The sequence below is a fragment of the Patagioenas fasciata genome, chromosome 2 (assembly GCF_037038585.1).
Source record: "Patagioenas fasciata isolate bPatFas1 chromosome 2, bPatFas1.hap1, whole genome shotgun sequence".
In the NCBI taxonomy this organism is placed as follows: domain Eukaryota; kingdom Metazoa; phylum Chordata; class Aves; order Columbiformes; family Columbidae; genus Patagioenas; species Patagioenas fasciata.
Window position 1 is genome coordinate 148,593,169 of NC_092521.1, and position 16,567 is coordinate 148,609,735.

At 35.2% G+C, this 16,567-nt stretch overlaps 1 protein-coding gene across 1 annotated transcript in view; it reads left to right on the forward strand.

Moving 5' to 3' along the window:
• Positions 1 to 16,567, forward strand: part of MALRD1 (MAM and LDL receptor class A domain containing 1) — a 296,432-nt gene that overhangs the window by 255,361 nt on the left and 24,504 nt on the right. Inside the window, exon 37 of the mRNA XM_071805517.1 lies at positions 544 to 609. Within this exon, the coding sequence (XP_071661618.1) occupies positions 544 to 609 (66 nt within the window). The remainder of the gene's footprint in view (positions 1 to 543; positions 610 to 16,567) is intronic.

The following is a 16,567-nucleotide window of genomic DNA, read 5'->3' on the forward strand; positions in this document are numbered from 1 at the left end:
AGGCTGGTAACACAGGAGTAAGTGTCTGTTCATCACCCCTGTAAAAAAGCTATTAATAGTAAAGTAGACGCAGGTACTAAATAAATATAAGTTCAGTTATTTTAGTAAGTGGCAAAAGCTCAATTTCTAGACTCAAATGAAACTCTGACTTGAGAAAACTGCAAGCTTGTTCAAGTGAAGCACCAGGATTTATATAAGGTCAAGCAGAGCTTATTGACTATATTGTATTTATGACTTGATACTTGTATCACCAAGTCAAAGTCTAAAGCAAGGGTGTCAAACTCATTTTTACTGGGGGTCGCGTCAGCCTCATGGTTGTCTTCAAAGGGTCGAATGTAATTTTATGACTACTCCTACATTTATACAGTCCTATTATACAGCAAAAATGAGTTTGACACCCCTGGTCTAAAGGGAGAGTCTTCGGAAGTGGTAAGCACCTAAAATGACAGGTGTGAATATTCTGCTATTTTGAAAATCAGTAATAACACATACAATAGTGAAGGGGGAAACTTTAAATTATCATTTTCATTCCTATATTTGTAGTTTGTCCTGAAGAATACTGCAAAAATGGAGGAAGATGCATCATCAAAGATGACATTCCCTTATGCCAGTAAGTTTCATTGGGGATTGATTTGTGCCTGAAGCTGGGAAAAGGTGCTGTTGGAAGAGCTGATTTGTTCCCCAGGAACTGAAATGACGTTCAATAGAAGTGTATTTTTTAAAGTCTCTATATTTATTTACAGTTGCTGAGTTAAAACACATTTGGAGAAGAATATTGTTTATCAGATAGATTTTTCTGTAACTTTAATCTACTACTACATGAGACAACCTCTTGACCTGACACCTTAAGTTTTCTGTGTCATGTTTCACATCAACATATAACACACACTTCTATGAAATATGATGCCTTATATGCAGCAGGTGTTGTGTATCTCAGACGAGATTTAGAGCAGGCCATGTTCTCATCTTTACCTGAACTTGTGATGTAATTCTGTTATACATTATTTTCTGCACGTATTTGGAGAAAGAGGTAATGTTTTTCCACTTATGCTGAAAAAAGGGTTAAATATATGCTTGTATTTTTTCTGGAAATTCTCTATGGTGAAAAACAAATACAAATAATGTATGCAATTCTGATGTAGAATCTATGAGTCCTTAGAAAGTGTCTCAGGATATCTGACAGGATTCATTTACACAAGATACTACTCTGTTTCCCACTGGGAAACTACAGGAGACTTTTTAAAGTGCGTCCTTCATGTACTTTAGTGGATCTTGCCGAAGAGTTTACCAAATTATGAAAAAAAGTAACTGTTCTATCAGGGTATCTGGCTTAGTCAAGATCAAACATTAAGGCTTGCATCCTAGTCTCTAGGAAACTCACTAAATTTCAGTTATTGCAGAATCTGTATCTTTCAAGACAAGTTTACCCTTTACTGGTTGAAGAAATGTGATAAATAACACAGTCAGGAAATACAGGCACTTCCATATGGAGTACTTTGATTCAGCTCTCGGAAAAAAACTGTTAATTATCTGCAGGTCTCCCAAGGAACTTCCTCTGTTGTAGAATAGAGAATGGTCTCTGCCAGAAGCTTGGAATTTCATTAAGCTGACTATTTCAAAACTTCTTGTGACACAGAAAGAGAGAAAGGAGGCTAAAAACATAGGGGAAGGTTGCAGATGAAATGAAATGGATAGCCAGCAGAAAATAAAGGGATTTGGAATAGCCAGGGAGTTTACAATTGTTAGATTAAACAAATGAACAACAAGAAAATTGCTTGTAGGCCACTGGGAGAGCAATTGAGATTTTAGATATACCAGAGATTTATAGAAATGGAGTTTATTTTAGGACATGCAAATGAAAGGAAACCAAATTAGCAAGTGTTTCTTTATCCACAGAAATAAAATATAATTGGAACAGAATAGGTTACTTCTCAGCATTCAGTAAGAAACATCATACCGAATAGGTAAATGGAGCAAAGACACATAAATTAAAATAACCTATCTTATGAGCTAACATAAACCCAAGACTTGTATGTACTTGCGTTGGAGAAAAAGGTCATTTATTTTCAAGAAAACTGGAAAAGTAATACATGTTCATAGAATGATAGAATCATTTCGGTTGGAAGAGACCCTCAGGATCATCGAGTTCAACCATAACCTAACGTAACCTAACTCTAACACTAAACTGTGTCACTTAGAAGCTCGTCTAAAGGCCTTTTAAACACCTCCAGGGATGGTGACTCCACCACTTCCCTGAGCAGCCTGTTCCAGTGCCTGACAACCCTTTCCGTGAGGGTTGAAGTAGTTAACTTTATAGACTACTTGAAGTAGTTTAATACATCAGCATGAGAACAGACTGAAATTGCAGTAGCTGCTTCAGTGAAAGAAATCAACTATTTGAAGAGATTGAAAATTGACAATAACTTATATATTTAATATTTCTCAAGTTTCTTTGACACTGTATATTTTTACACGTGTGCACTATTGTTACCTAGATATATAAAGTGATTACTCAGGATGTCAACCTGACATCCTTTCAGTAGTATGTAACTAAGAGGGTTCAGTAGAAGGTGGAAGGTGAACTCTAACATTCTTCTATGAAAAGGTATCTGTAGACTAGGTGGAAAAGGTAACAGCAGATACAAGTCCAGGTAGTTTCAGTGTATATTGGACTGAGTAACAGGGTTTGGTATACCAGGTTTCTGTCATTTCCATTCACGCTACTGAAAACAGATTTTCTTAGCTGACACATAATGAACTGAGTAACATACCAGGCCACAATATTTGAGAATATGACTATTGATGGGGTGGTAGCTGTTCTTATCAAGAGCTTGTGAGTAACTGTAGAGCAAAGGTGCTTTGCATGTGGTGGTTAGATTACCTCCTGAATTAAACACAGTTCGATGGCTGTTCTGGTCCTCTCTGATATTGGACTTCTGAGTTAGGTTTAAAGCCATTTACATTTGCTTCTCCTACTTGGTCAGGAGAGTACTTGGGGTTCATATTAAATATGTTTATCTTATCCTTTTTACTTCTTGACTATCCTCTTTGGCTGCTCGACTAAATAGAGCTCTAGTCTAAAATGCTATAGACACTCATTTCACAAAATGTGACTCTTATTTGTCCTGACTGAGTCCCCTTCTGTTGTGGATGTGCAGATGAGTGGCTAGTGTTGTAACTACTGTGGCCATACATGAAAATCGTGATAATTTGAGCAAAAATGTTTAGGACTTTTGCACTTTTGGTGATCTGATTTCAACATTATTCCTTTGATCATATGTGTATTTTCCCCAGTCATTTGTCCAGTGGTTTGTTTTGTGTTGGTTTTTGTTGGTGGTGGTGGGTGGTTGTTGACTTTGGTTTTGTTTATTTCAAGTGAGACCACAGATCTCTGTAAACATAGGAAAGGAGTATTGATGAGAATAAGCAAGATGGGAAAAGTGCTTTTGTGACACACTGAAATTGAAGGGTGAGGCTTCAAAGATACCAGTGCTGAAAAAAAACCCTGAGAACACACACAAAAAAATTCTTATCACACTGATAGTACAGAAATTTAACTCTTACAGCAATACAAGATTAATACAATGTATTCATATTTAAAATGTACTAAAACTCATGTATAATAAGCTCATTATCACACTCATCTTTTTATTTTATACAAACACTTGGTAATAGACCAAATTTCAGAGAAGTTACTCTGACTGATACTAAAGAGTGTAATGAGAGAGCTTTTATTAATGTGTGATGTGTAAGAAGGCTCCATCCTTAAGCAGAAAATGTAATTGCATTCACAGGCCTGTAATTAAACAATCATATTATAAACTAGAAATACATCTTCATGAAACAGTTTTTAAATGTACCATCTAGTTAACTGAGCTGTGGAGATTAGAATTTCAAGGAGTCATTATATATATGTAATTAATTAAGGTTATCTTTGTAGATTTGTATCTAAATGTCGGTTTGGCCCAACATGTAGAAATATAATTATTTTGTTCACTTGCTTTATGTGATAAAAGTGAAAAAGATTATGTTCCCTATTATATTTTAAAAAGTAATTGATTTTACAGGGTTATAATTTATTCAGAGGCAAGGACTGTTGCTTATGCCCCTTAGAAAAGCTACAGGCTGTTTGGTCCTCTGTTTTTTTACTTCTCTCCTTCTCATTTTTAAAATCTACTCTTTATTATAATGACAAATGATCTGTTTTAATAGATGAATAAAGTATTTTGTCCTCAGTGACACAAAACCAAATAGTATTCCACAAACATTAAAAAAATTACTTATTTGGTAGTTGAGACATTTCTCAGAATCTGATTTTATCTTCAAAATACTAATGGCTGCTACACATAACATATTTTTGATGATAAGCCCTACAAGGTGGCATGGAACTTTAATGCCACAGTAGACCTGTTCAACGCATTTTGCAGTCAAGTATCTTATGTGCAAAAGGATGGGAATTCCACATCCTCTTTGGGCAATGTCTTCCAGAGGGAAATGTAGGGGTTTTTCTAAACATGTTTGCCTTTGGATGTAATTTTACATGTACTGTTTTATCGAATTTTTGAAAAACAATAGTGGTAGTTATCTTTAAAAACTAAATGTCAGGAGATTGTTCTAATATCACACAGTATGTCATGAAAACTGAATTATAATAGTATTTCCACCTAAGAAAATAAAATGCTTGGAAGCATCTAGCCTGTGATTTGATAGAAATAAAAAGCCTAGACACTGACAAGATAGACATATCCAGTTCATGAGTAAAGAGAATTTAGTATTATTTATTATATTTATTATTTATAATGGGAGAAGATGGCAGTTTCCACTTTAGCTGTTTGTCCTGCTGCTCTCAAAGATTCCCACCTCAGTTGTGGGGAGGGAGGATTCCTGCTACAGCAGCTGCTGAATCACTGCTGATTACAGACTGCTGAAGAAAAGTAGGTACTGATTTCACTTTATTTATAAAAATTTTCTTTCAGATTTGCTGTAGAACTCTGACATAGGTAAGTTGATAAAGCCATATAGGGCCTATATATTTACCCAAGAAAGTGGTAGTCATGCAAAAGCAACTGTAGATAGGGGAGGAACAGAAAATAATGTAACCATGAATGAAAACAAACACAATGATAAGTAATCAAAAGGATAAGACGTTGAAAAGGAGTGTTATGATAAGATTTTGCCTCTGGGGAAAGAAGTCAAAGGTATGTTCTTTTATGAAGACATATATATACAAACATACATAGCTAGCATAGAGAAATTTTTTCGTATATTTCCGTCACCCAAGTGCCATCTGAAAAGTGATGCTGAGTTGGGTAAAATTGAGAATAGAAAGACAAGTTAATAACTCTCTTCTCCAGAATAAATTAGATGCAGCTTTTTCTGAAAGAAAATATACAGTATATTGATGGAAAGGAACCTTTAAGAATTTGCTTACGGAAAACTCTTTTCTAAAGTTTTTCTCTATCTCGTATATTATTTTCTGTTTATCTATATCCTTTCTAATTCAGAGAAGTTTTGTGAAATTAAGATGTTTGTTCTTAATAGAATAATACTGCTGCTTTTTAATTTTTAATGCTTCTAACTTCATAGCCTTTTCCAAAAAAGGCAAACTTGATGTCCTTAAGAATAAGTACAAGATACAAGAAAACTAAGCATCAGAGGAAACTGAATTCTTCAGGAGTGTTTTGATTCCATTCAGGAAAAAAAAAGTAATCAAAGCTACACAAAACCAACTGATTCCCAATAAGTTTTTATGCATCCTTGCTGGTAGTACAGTGTTTTTTATAAAACACTTGAATACTGATCTTTTTTTCAAGTGTTTTAATCTAAAAAAAAAAAAAAAAGCCATGTTCAAACCCTTTGTGCTTGCTTTCAACAGTCATATGTAACGGCCAATTGAACTCACCTGGAGATTTGTGGAATGTATATATTCAGGTATCACTAATTAATGTTTTCGTTCTTTTTCCCTACATCCACTACAGTGAGGAAGACTGTGATACAGATAGGTCTGTGCTGAGGATGGCAGGAAAGATGGAGATAGTGGAGATCTGCATTTCAGAATCTGTGTCATTGTAGAAGTCATGTAGGAAAGACGTACATCTCCTATTCTGTACTAATTATGTCCTGATAAGTGGCCTACCCAGTCCTACCCACTAGGCTCCCTGGTGTCACAATGCCGTCCAGCTATCTTGCATGTTTGCAATTTTCCCTCTTGTTCAACCAGTGTGAATTTATGTCTCCAAGAATTATGCCTTTTGTGCTGTTGCTAGGTGGCTAAGGGAATGCATAAAAGCAGCAAATACTACTAAATTAAGAACTTTTGAACTTTTCTTGCCAGCTTTTGCAGTGTTGACTGATCTGGAAAGCTCCATGCATTTTAAACACATATACAAACATAGAGGATTTTTCTCAGCACTTGGAAGGATCTTTTCATGTTTGCTATTGCTGTAATCAGGTACTAGGATACATCTCTAAGGAGGAAGTAGTAACTATATGGCATTCCCACACAGACTTTTGTATTTCTTTTAGGGAAAAAGTACATATATATTTAAGTTACGCAAATTTTGTCTGCATCTGGTCTGCAAGTCATATTTTCAATCTACAGATTTTTTTTTTTTTAATATCTAATGGATTGTGAGATATATGTGAATATTGAAATATCCTTTAGAGTCTGTCAGATTAATGTGGTTCATGCAAGAGTTACAGTATTGATGTCAACACCACAGTTACTGCAGGAATAAACATCAGTCATCAAGCCAGCCTTCAGAATTCAGTAAACTGCAGGAGGTTGAGATTTTACTTGTCTGTTTTTAAGTGGTGGAGGTAAGAAAGGTTTGGATTTAAGTGAGTTATTTCCCTGTGGATAGGACAACTTACTGGCCAGTTTTTGTTTAGTTGTAGTGTGTTCTTTTGTATCAATAGACCAGATAACAAAGCAGAACACAGATAAATCATATGCCAGATTTCTGGAAATTTATCATATGTCTTCCTAGCTATGCTGAACTAAACTGTGCCTTAACTCACCCTCTGTGCAGCCACATGGAAGCCAAAACTGTGGTGATTCTCCCTGTGGTGAGAAAGGATTGTCAACAAGCCCAAACTGGCTTCTCCATTTTTATCTCTGGTTTGGTATGTACTTAGAGCACCCTGGAAGCTGTATAAATTCCTTGCATGGATTTCAGGTATCAACTGCATATCAACATATGTATCGCACCTAGATTAACCCTCAACAACTGTCTCTGTTGGAAAATGACAGTATCGGAACCAACGATATGAGACAATGGCTTCTTAAGTAGAAGTGCTAAGTGAGATTCTACAGTAAGGATTGTCTAAATTCTAATATTAAACACGTTTAATCCTTGGGTCATTAACTTAGTACATAAGAAAATTATTTTTATTACTTCATGAGTTTCCTTGTTTCCACCTAGAACTTTTCAATTTTGTGCTTTAATCCTTTAGCCATTCATCCTTATTAACTGTTGTATTTTCCACTGATGAAATGCCTGCTCAACTGAGTTTGGTAGCAAAAGTTTTAGAAATAAAATTAAAAAAATATTGCTTAGGGTTGTAAAATGAAGCTAGGAGCAGAACAAAACATTTTTAAGCAGTGCTACATAGAGCTGAATATCAGAACATTTGTTTTTCACAGAGAATTCTAGTTTATAAATAGCTTCTCCTCTGGTAATTCTCTTTTCAGATTTCAGATACTCTTTTGCAAACCACTGATTTTTATCAGCTGAATTAAAGTGCACAGTTTGGCTTGTATTGTAGTCTATTAAAAAAAAAAAAATAAGCCAGCAGGAGATTTTTAAACATCCATTATTAACAGCCTTCAATTGGTGGAAAAAAAGGTTTTTATTTGCTTCGTTTTTCTTTATATCTTCTGTAAATTAATACTTTATTAATGTGAAATTTGTTTGGGACTTAGGAAAATGGAAGAAAGATCTCTTAAAGCTTGTTTAATATTTTAGTATGTGGAAAATATTGTGTTTGCATAGTCATAGAAATTCACAGAGATTGTCTTCCCATTGTTTTTGCTTCTAGAGGTGAAGGTGAGGAGATTTGGGAGAATAGATTTTGAGGCTACACATCAGCTATTATTCATTACTATAGTTCAAGTGTTTTAACAGGTATCTTATCAAATTTTTCTCTATTTGTGAGGGCCTCCATTATGTTATCAGTAAAGCCTGTCAGTATGTCTTTTGTAATAAGATCAGCCTCCACAGACTGATAATGTTTTACTTAATGTAAATAGCTGAGAATTTTTTTCTGAGGGATCATAAGATAATAGAGGAAAGCTAAAAATGCACATACAGCTGTGTCACTAATAACATAAACTGGATTATACTAGTACACTTCTGTTAGCTTGTATATATAGACACACATACATATGTAATGCTTCTACACATATCTGTCTAATACTTCGTGCCCTTATAATACTTTTCACTGTGCTGTTACTACAGACAGCAAGGTACAAGTCACTGTAAACACAGAAGTTGTGCCTGATACTTACAGTCAGACCTATAAAAATCATACTGCTAGAGAACTATGAGCATCACACTTCAGGATGGGAATATGCAGCACAACTGTGTATTGAAATGTAATGTAGAAGTTGATAAAATATCAAACTACTCTTTCTTAGCTTTCTAAAAATATTTATTTATGTTGTCATTAAAATCTATCATACAGTAAGGCCAAAGTAAGGCTTTAATACGTGTCATAATGTGACCCCGATAATGGAACTTACAGTATTTTATTTTGCTTTATATATATGTTTCATATGGCAGAACTATTGTATGAAAAAGAGTGAAGATCTAATCAGGTTTCTCTATGCAGTCTATACCTACTACCAGGTCAGTGTCACTTGAATTTCAGTCTTGTGAAAGAGTCCTCCAGAAAACCTTTTCCTTCATCATCCTGAGCCACTCTACAGTTCTGCTTTCTGAACTTCCTGTAATACCTACAAGCAGGTTACATCTGTACCTTGCACATTCTTTCTCTTTTCATTTTAAAATGTGTTCTTATCACATCTAACAAAAGCTGTTACCCAAGCTGTCGTCATCTTGCATCTCAGTTACTGCAGCACTGTTCTCCTTGCTTGGGTGACTACAAGTCTTTTATGCTGATGTTCCTCAGAAAGAAGCTGCAGAGAGAGTTTTTCTGACCACTGCTTTGACCTTATCATTCTTTTTGCATCTCTGCTCACTGTTTCTTATTGCATCAATGTTAATTTTCTTATTGCATCAGTGTTCATTATTCACCCTGCTTTCAAAGCCTTTATAATTGATTCTCATTCCATCTATCATTCCTCATTTAGCAAGTATATTTGAAAACATTTCAAATACTGGTTGCTAATCCAGGGTCTCTGCACCCTTGTTGAATTTTAGAGCACAATTTGACAAAACCCTTTATACTTCCTGAAGAAAAAGCAGGTATCTCTTTCAAAATAACTTAATCTAAATGTGCATGAAAGAAGGATTGAGTACAGGAAGGAATTAAGCATATGCTTTCCCTATAAAACCAGAAAACCAAAGCATAGTACAATAATCTTGCCTTTGACATTTGAGCTTTTTTTTTACAACTTTGTCATCCTCAGTCTCTAGCCTTCTTTTTTAATAATCTATTTTATTCTGGTTTTATGAAGTCCTCACAGCTGGTTTTGGCATGAAAACCCAAAGCTAATTCTTCAGCAAATTTTCAAGGCCATCTCTATTTGAATATTTTTTCTTATAACTGTGAAGAACGTACAAGTATTCCCAAAAAATGCACAGCAGTGAACTGTAAAATTATTTTGTAAAGGCATGCTAGACTGCAATGTTCAAAGCTCTGCTGCTGACATTTCAGAAGCGCATATGTGCTGCAGTAGAAATAAAAATGAAAACTTCCCCCTTTTTCAGGCTGACTCAATAATGTAATGTATAGTTCATAAGGGTTTTTGAGGAAAAAAAAAAAAAAGCAACAACAAACAACAAACGCACAAAACAACACCTGTGTTAACGTCACGGGCTAAACAGACATTTCTCTTTCTTTTCCCTTGGAACTGTGAGAATAACAATTGGCATGTAGTTTATAGCATACTAGGGATATGATATTATTTCATCAATAGACCAGCAGATTTTACTCAAATTCTGTAAATTCTAAGTTGTTTAAACCTTGTAAAATTCTACACAATGGAATTAGAAGATTCATTGGGAATTTGATCACTTTTTCTGCTTTCACTCCCCTCACTCAAGGACATGGCAATGAGAAGTAAATAGTGTTATTCCTGCTCAAATTCTCCAGACAAGGAATCTTTTTTTTTTTTCTAGAATAACAAACATTTAAAGTTTTCTGGTGAAAGCAGAAATTTCAAAAAATATTCTGCAAAAAACTGTCTAGTCAGAAAAGTGGTCTACAAAACTATTAGTGAGGGAAAATATCCCACTTGACCAAGCCAAAATCTCTGGAATATTTAGAAAGGAAGAATACTTGTCTTCATTCTTAGATTGCACCTTTCTGGGGTTTTTGTGTTATAAAGTTTAAGGAAGTATCCAGTCAAGATTCACTGTTCTCAATACAAGTCTGGGCAATCACTGTACAAACACATCAGGAACATATATATGTTACCTGATGAAGAGAAGAGGTTCTCAGGAGTTGTGGTACTTTTTCAGCATCCAAAAAATAACTTTCCTTCTCATGAATGGTGTCCTTATTACAAAGTATTTCTGCCCAGTATTCCAAAACAATCTCCCTTCTAATGTTACCAAAACACAAAAGTTGTCAGAAGACTCTTTTATTTGTGGCTCATATTCTGGTGCATCATCAGTGAAACAGGAAGCACAGAAAAATTGTAAAACAAAAATTATTTTGTGGTTTAAAAAATTACTGAAGTATTCAGAGCAGTGCCAGTGTGTGCATTCCTCATGACTAATTTCACTCTTCTGCAACAAGGAAGCCACATTGAAATTTTTTTTGCTGTTTTTATTTTTAGGGCAGTTCAAGCTGCAGTTGAAGACACAGATTTACAAAGCCCGGCAGGAAGGATGTCTGGGCCTTTTAAAAAACACATTTTTGAAATAAGAATTCTAAGGCCACAGACAAAAATGCTTGAGTAACTGAGCTCTTACTGTGCATATCCATTCATTCAGCTTCTTTGAGGGTATAAAACTAGTCCTGAGAAAAAGTTGCAAGTATGGAATTAAGGATTTCTGAGTTCAGCATGTGTATCTCCCCTAATATAAGGTCTTCCAAAGCATACAAGCAACTTAAAAGCCCATAACCTTTCTGTTTTCAAGAGGATTTTTGACACAATATTAAGTATTAATAAAATTCAACCTTTTCCTCTCTGTGACTTACTTTTCATCAGTAATGAGCTTATAACAGTGCTCCTTCTTCTCCAGCCCTTTTTGGTGTGTTTGTTTCAAGACCTTCAAGAGAGGGACTCTTTGGTGTCTCATTTGCCTTGATAAAATGGGACCCAGATAGACTAACAAACACAGGATCTGTAATAGTAAATTTGAAGTGCATAAACAAATATTAAGGTTCTACATGCTCTTTGAGACTTTTGAGTATCCTGAGAAGCCAGTGAAAGAGTTTCTGAAAAAACCAGTACTGTTGTAAAAGCCTGGAAGCATAATACGAGTTCTTGCAGAACACTCAGATTTTCTTATGTGCTTATTTCAGAAAGTTGATAACCAAATTAATGAAAAGCACACTTTTTCTATTTATTTTTAAATGTTATTTAGGCTTCTGGAAGACTACTGTCAGTGTAAGGCAATAATAGATGTATGTAGCAGTTTGATTAATAAACTCTGTCAGACATTAGTCATGAAGAACCAGACTCTAGTTAAGAATATTCAATAAATATTATCTTCAGCAATGTACTAAAGCAAAACTGGAATGTTTTATTCTATCTGGAATCACTACTCAACTTTCACTGAGGTTTTTGCCTTTGTGTTCACAGAATATACAGGAGTAAATCAGATATCCTTAGGTTAGACAGCAATCAATATCTCTACATCTTTAATTTCTACTCACTTCTTCTATGTAAATATTGGTTTATGTGTCCATTTCTGTTTCCTTAGAGCTGCCTATAAACTAAATTCCTTGTAGGGAAATATCAATGATATTAATTGAAATTCCACTTCTAGATCTAGGATAGACCTTACATATCTGTTAACAGTGAATGTATCAAGATTCATCTGCATTTTCCAAAGAATGCAAGGGCAAAATAAGAATTGATATAGATACATTAGCTCTCTAACCAGTGCCGATCTTTCCCAATAATTACCCTGAGCTTTCAGCCAGTTCAGGGAAACCACAATTCTATGCAGATCACAAGGGATGCAAGGATTATTTGCCTTTCCATCCACATCCATTTTGAAACACTGTGTTTATGAAATATCATGAGAAAAATACTGCATTTGCTAACCTTCCTTATGATTAACAAAGCTGAGGTTTAGGGGCCAGAGAACGGATTTCTTCCATTGCATGGTTACCACAAAATAAGCACATCTGGTGTAACTTTAAAAGTGTGGATCCAGTAATGCTTTCCTAATCGCCACAGATATGGCACACAGGACATTTTTCCAATTCTTGGCTCTTGTTTCCCAGTGAAGTCACCACCCACAAAGTATTGTCTGTGCAAGTCAAACTTCTGGCAGCAGGCTCAAGAGCAAAGGCTCAGTCCCAAACCATAAGAGATATGTCAGCAAACAGTTTAACTTCCTTTTTGCTGTGTGGGTGACCAGAGCAACAGGAAGGCTGCTTTTATTGAATCCTCATGGAAAGTAAGTTCTCAAAGTTTCTTTTTTGAGGAAGAAATAAAAGAAGAGCTGGAATGGGATTGCTCAGAGACAAGCACCAAAGCAGCATTAAATGCTCAGGAAAAAATAATTGACCTCAAGGGTAAACAAAATAATTTAAAGGGTTATTCACAAGAACACCAAGTGCATCAACACCAAGTGTTGATCTCATGTTTACCCTTAACCCTTCAAGAAAAGCCTGAGGGTAATCTGAGGTAATAGCAACAATTCAATGTTGAAATAAAAAACAAAATTCAGTACTCAGTTTACAAAACTGAGGAGATCCTTCAGTTTGCACTGATGTTCATACAAGTTCTACAATTTGTACATGCCTTTCTCTCCCAGATATTTAAGCAAAAGATCCTGAATTGAATTCCTTGTAACAGAAGTCTGCCATAACTTCAACCGATTAAAGAAGAAAATCTATATATCCATAAAGTATTACAAATATATTCATGAATCAAACTTTGAGTCACTGTAATGCACCCCAAAATTTTGTTCCTTAAGTACTGCCATTAAAATTCTTTCTTATTATAAGCAGGTGAGAAAAAATAATCAGATATTTGTTATTTTAATTTATTTAAGATTAGAGTTCAGGTTTTGGCTTTGTGTTCTGGCAAGAAATTTTGGAGTGGGGGCTTGCGGGGGTCTCAGTCATTTGTATGTTTGAGGCCTGAGCCAAAATTTGTTCTCTGATCCATTTTATTCACAAATAGTAGTTATTCACTGTCCTACAAGTCAGTTAATTTAAACTTTCACCAGGTCAGCCTGAGCAGAGACATGAATCCTCTGTACTCATCTTGCTCAGCTAGGCTCAGAGAGGATGAGGATTCTGAAAGGACACGAGCAGACCAGGCATTTTAGGAGCAAAATCTCTCTTGTGGGGATATGTAGATGTGTTTCTAAACTGGTAGAACCCTGTGGGATCTGAAAACATTTGTTAGAGTTTTAACTAAGTGAGGGATGTATTTGGTTAACAACTGAAATAAGGCAATGTCAATGTTAGAGGTGGAGGTAAATTGCCTGAAGAGCTAAAAATTAAGTTCAAGGTAGCACATTAAGTACAATAAGATCTACTTGCAACATACCCTGTCTTAAAAGTGGATGTGCCCAGACTGAATAGGAAAAGTTTTTTAAACTAAAAGCCAGCCTCTACTGGAATCTGAATTAGAATACTATTCAAACAGAGAAAACACAGTGTGACTAGGGAGGACAGAGCAGAAATAAAAGCATTACTCACAGGTCTCCCTTTTCCTACTTGTCCTCAAGGGATGTGTCCTCACTTCCCAGCCTGTTGCAGTTAATTTGGACACTTTCTAAGTGGCTGCAAATTTTGCTCCTTCTTCTCTGGTCCCAAGTAAGCGTCCCCTGGGCTCTGAGGGCCTGACTCTCTCCTTTCAGTTGTCTCTCAGTCTTTTTTATGTAAGCCACAAGCTGGCAACTCTGTGCTGTGTCTCCCTGTCCTGATGAGCCTGGTTTCATCTGTGGTCTCTGTTCTCCTCCTTAGCTCTTCTCCGTTTGCTCAGTAGTTTCTCAGGAAAAAAAGTAACCTGCTTCCTCCATCATAGGGTTCAACCAAAGCTAATCATGCTGATTAAAGGAACTGAGCATAAGGCTGAAAACAAACATGCACTCTATCTACGTATTTACATTTGAAAAGGAACAGGCTGAGATTTTCAAATATTCAATATGTAAAACAAGCTTTGTACATCCTGTGATAAAATGGCAAGAATGGCCAACTTGCTAGCCTTGCATTAGCCTGCCACTATTTTCATGGCTCTGTGCATACACTTGGTACCTACACCTTATCTTCTGCGATTTAGTAGTCCAGGTCCAGATGTAACATCAGTCCTCCTGGTGAGTTTTGGTTAATATCACAATATAAGCAAAAAAGTACTACTGTACAAGTTTTGGAGAGAGAAAAAAAGTTACCATAGGCTAGTGAGCTCTAAAACGAAGAGTACAAGAAAAAAGACAGACAAAATGGGTAGGAAATTTTTCAATGACAAAACTGGCAGTACTGTAAAGCAGCAGGTCATCAAGTACATTATGAAAAGAGGCAAAATTTTGTGTTATTTTTGTTTTTACATTAACAGATTCAAAAGAACTGTTATGAGAAAATCATTCTAGTAAGAAAAACTAGAAAAATAAATCAGAAAACATCTTATCAATGTCTGATCTTATTCAAAAGACAGAAAACTGTCGTGGGAAGAGGTTCAGTTTCCTTTTACACATTACAGAGTTGGCTAACTCAGGTCATATTTGAGAAAACATTTCAGAATATGTCATGCTTTGATACAATATTTTATTAATTCATTTACTATAAATGTAAAAATAATTGATGTGCAATAATAAGATACAGTTCTTGCTCAATTCTTTGAAAAGAGCTGTGAAATTCAGGTATCTTGTCTTGATTTTCAGTTATTTAACATGGAAAAATAAAGGCAGGACATTGTACCACCTTTGTAACAGACTGTTTGAAAAGTAGTAAAAAAAAAGCATCTGCTTGAAATCATGCAGAAAAACAAATTGCACTTTTTATTCCAAATAGATGAAAAATTGCAATGTCCTTGCATTCAAAGAAGAAATGGGTTAATGAAATCAGTTTTTCAGTTGTATAAAAGCTGACTTCAGCTTATATTAAGGCTTGGTCCTGTGCCTTTGCAAAATGTAAATCTGTCCCTTATTAATATGGAATGTTTGTTATGGCTCCCTGCCACCTTATCCCAACTGTTGACATAAAATCATCAGTAGAAAAACATGACATCGCAGGGATTCTTTGACCTCACAAATTTTTGGATGCTATCTCTGTCTGTTAGAGCTGTTGACTGGCAATTCAGGTTAACTAGGTTTTTGTTCTGGCTGGTGGTACATTTGAAAGGAGCATAAACGCTGCTCTGAATTGTACAAGTACACTGATTCATTGCACAGCAACATTAATGTCAGGGGAACAGTTCTCTGTTCTTCATCTGTACTGCATATTCATTGGCTGCAACCAAGAAAATACTTTATTGAATGGATGCTGGAATGCTGTTAGAAATTCTTCTAACATTTGCTGTAGCTCACCATATATTATTAACAATATGTGGAGCACTAAAGACCATAAGAAAGATTTTGCTTTATCAAAGTGCCAGGTATAACAGTTGAAATAAGCCTTTACATCCTCTGTCACATTTAAGCAAATAAGCCATCTTTAGAGCTATCTATTCTCCTCAATAAAAGTTTCAAGAATGTACTTGGAGTTCAAATTTCTCTTCGTGACAACTAATAGAGTAGTATTAAGAGTTGAATTTTGAAGGTTTAAATGCTTGTTACAGAAGAGATTATTTAGCTATTAATAATAACAACAGTCTTTTCCTGGTTTTTATTAGGTATAGTGAATTACCTCTGTTTTATGTCATGAAACTACTCTTGTTGTAAATCTAAGTGCTGAATATCAGAATTATTATTATTTTTTAATTTGGGAGGGAGGTGAAGGGGGAGTTTGTGATCTTCTGATTAAATACTGTGACCAAACACACATGCATGAAGGTTTGAATTGAAATTGCATGGGAATCCTTAATTCCAGTCTCTCCTAAATTCTCAAGTCTTGACTCTGTAACCATAGCAACACTAACAGAATGTGAAGCTCAGGGAAAGGTTGTGATGAAATTATTTTTATTGCATCTAAAGTGTCTTAGGTTCTCATAAATTGTTTAAAGGTCATTTCTCTGAAGATTTCATAAGTTTAACTTGTTAGTAAGAAACTGGAGAGTGATTTCCCCAAGCTTTTGTGAAACTCATCTCTA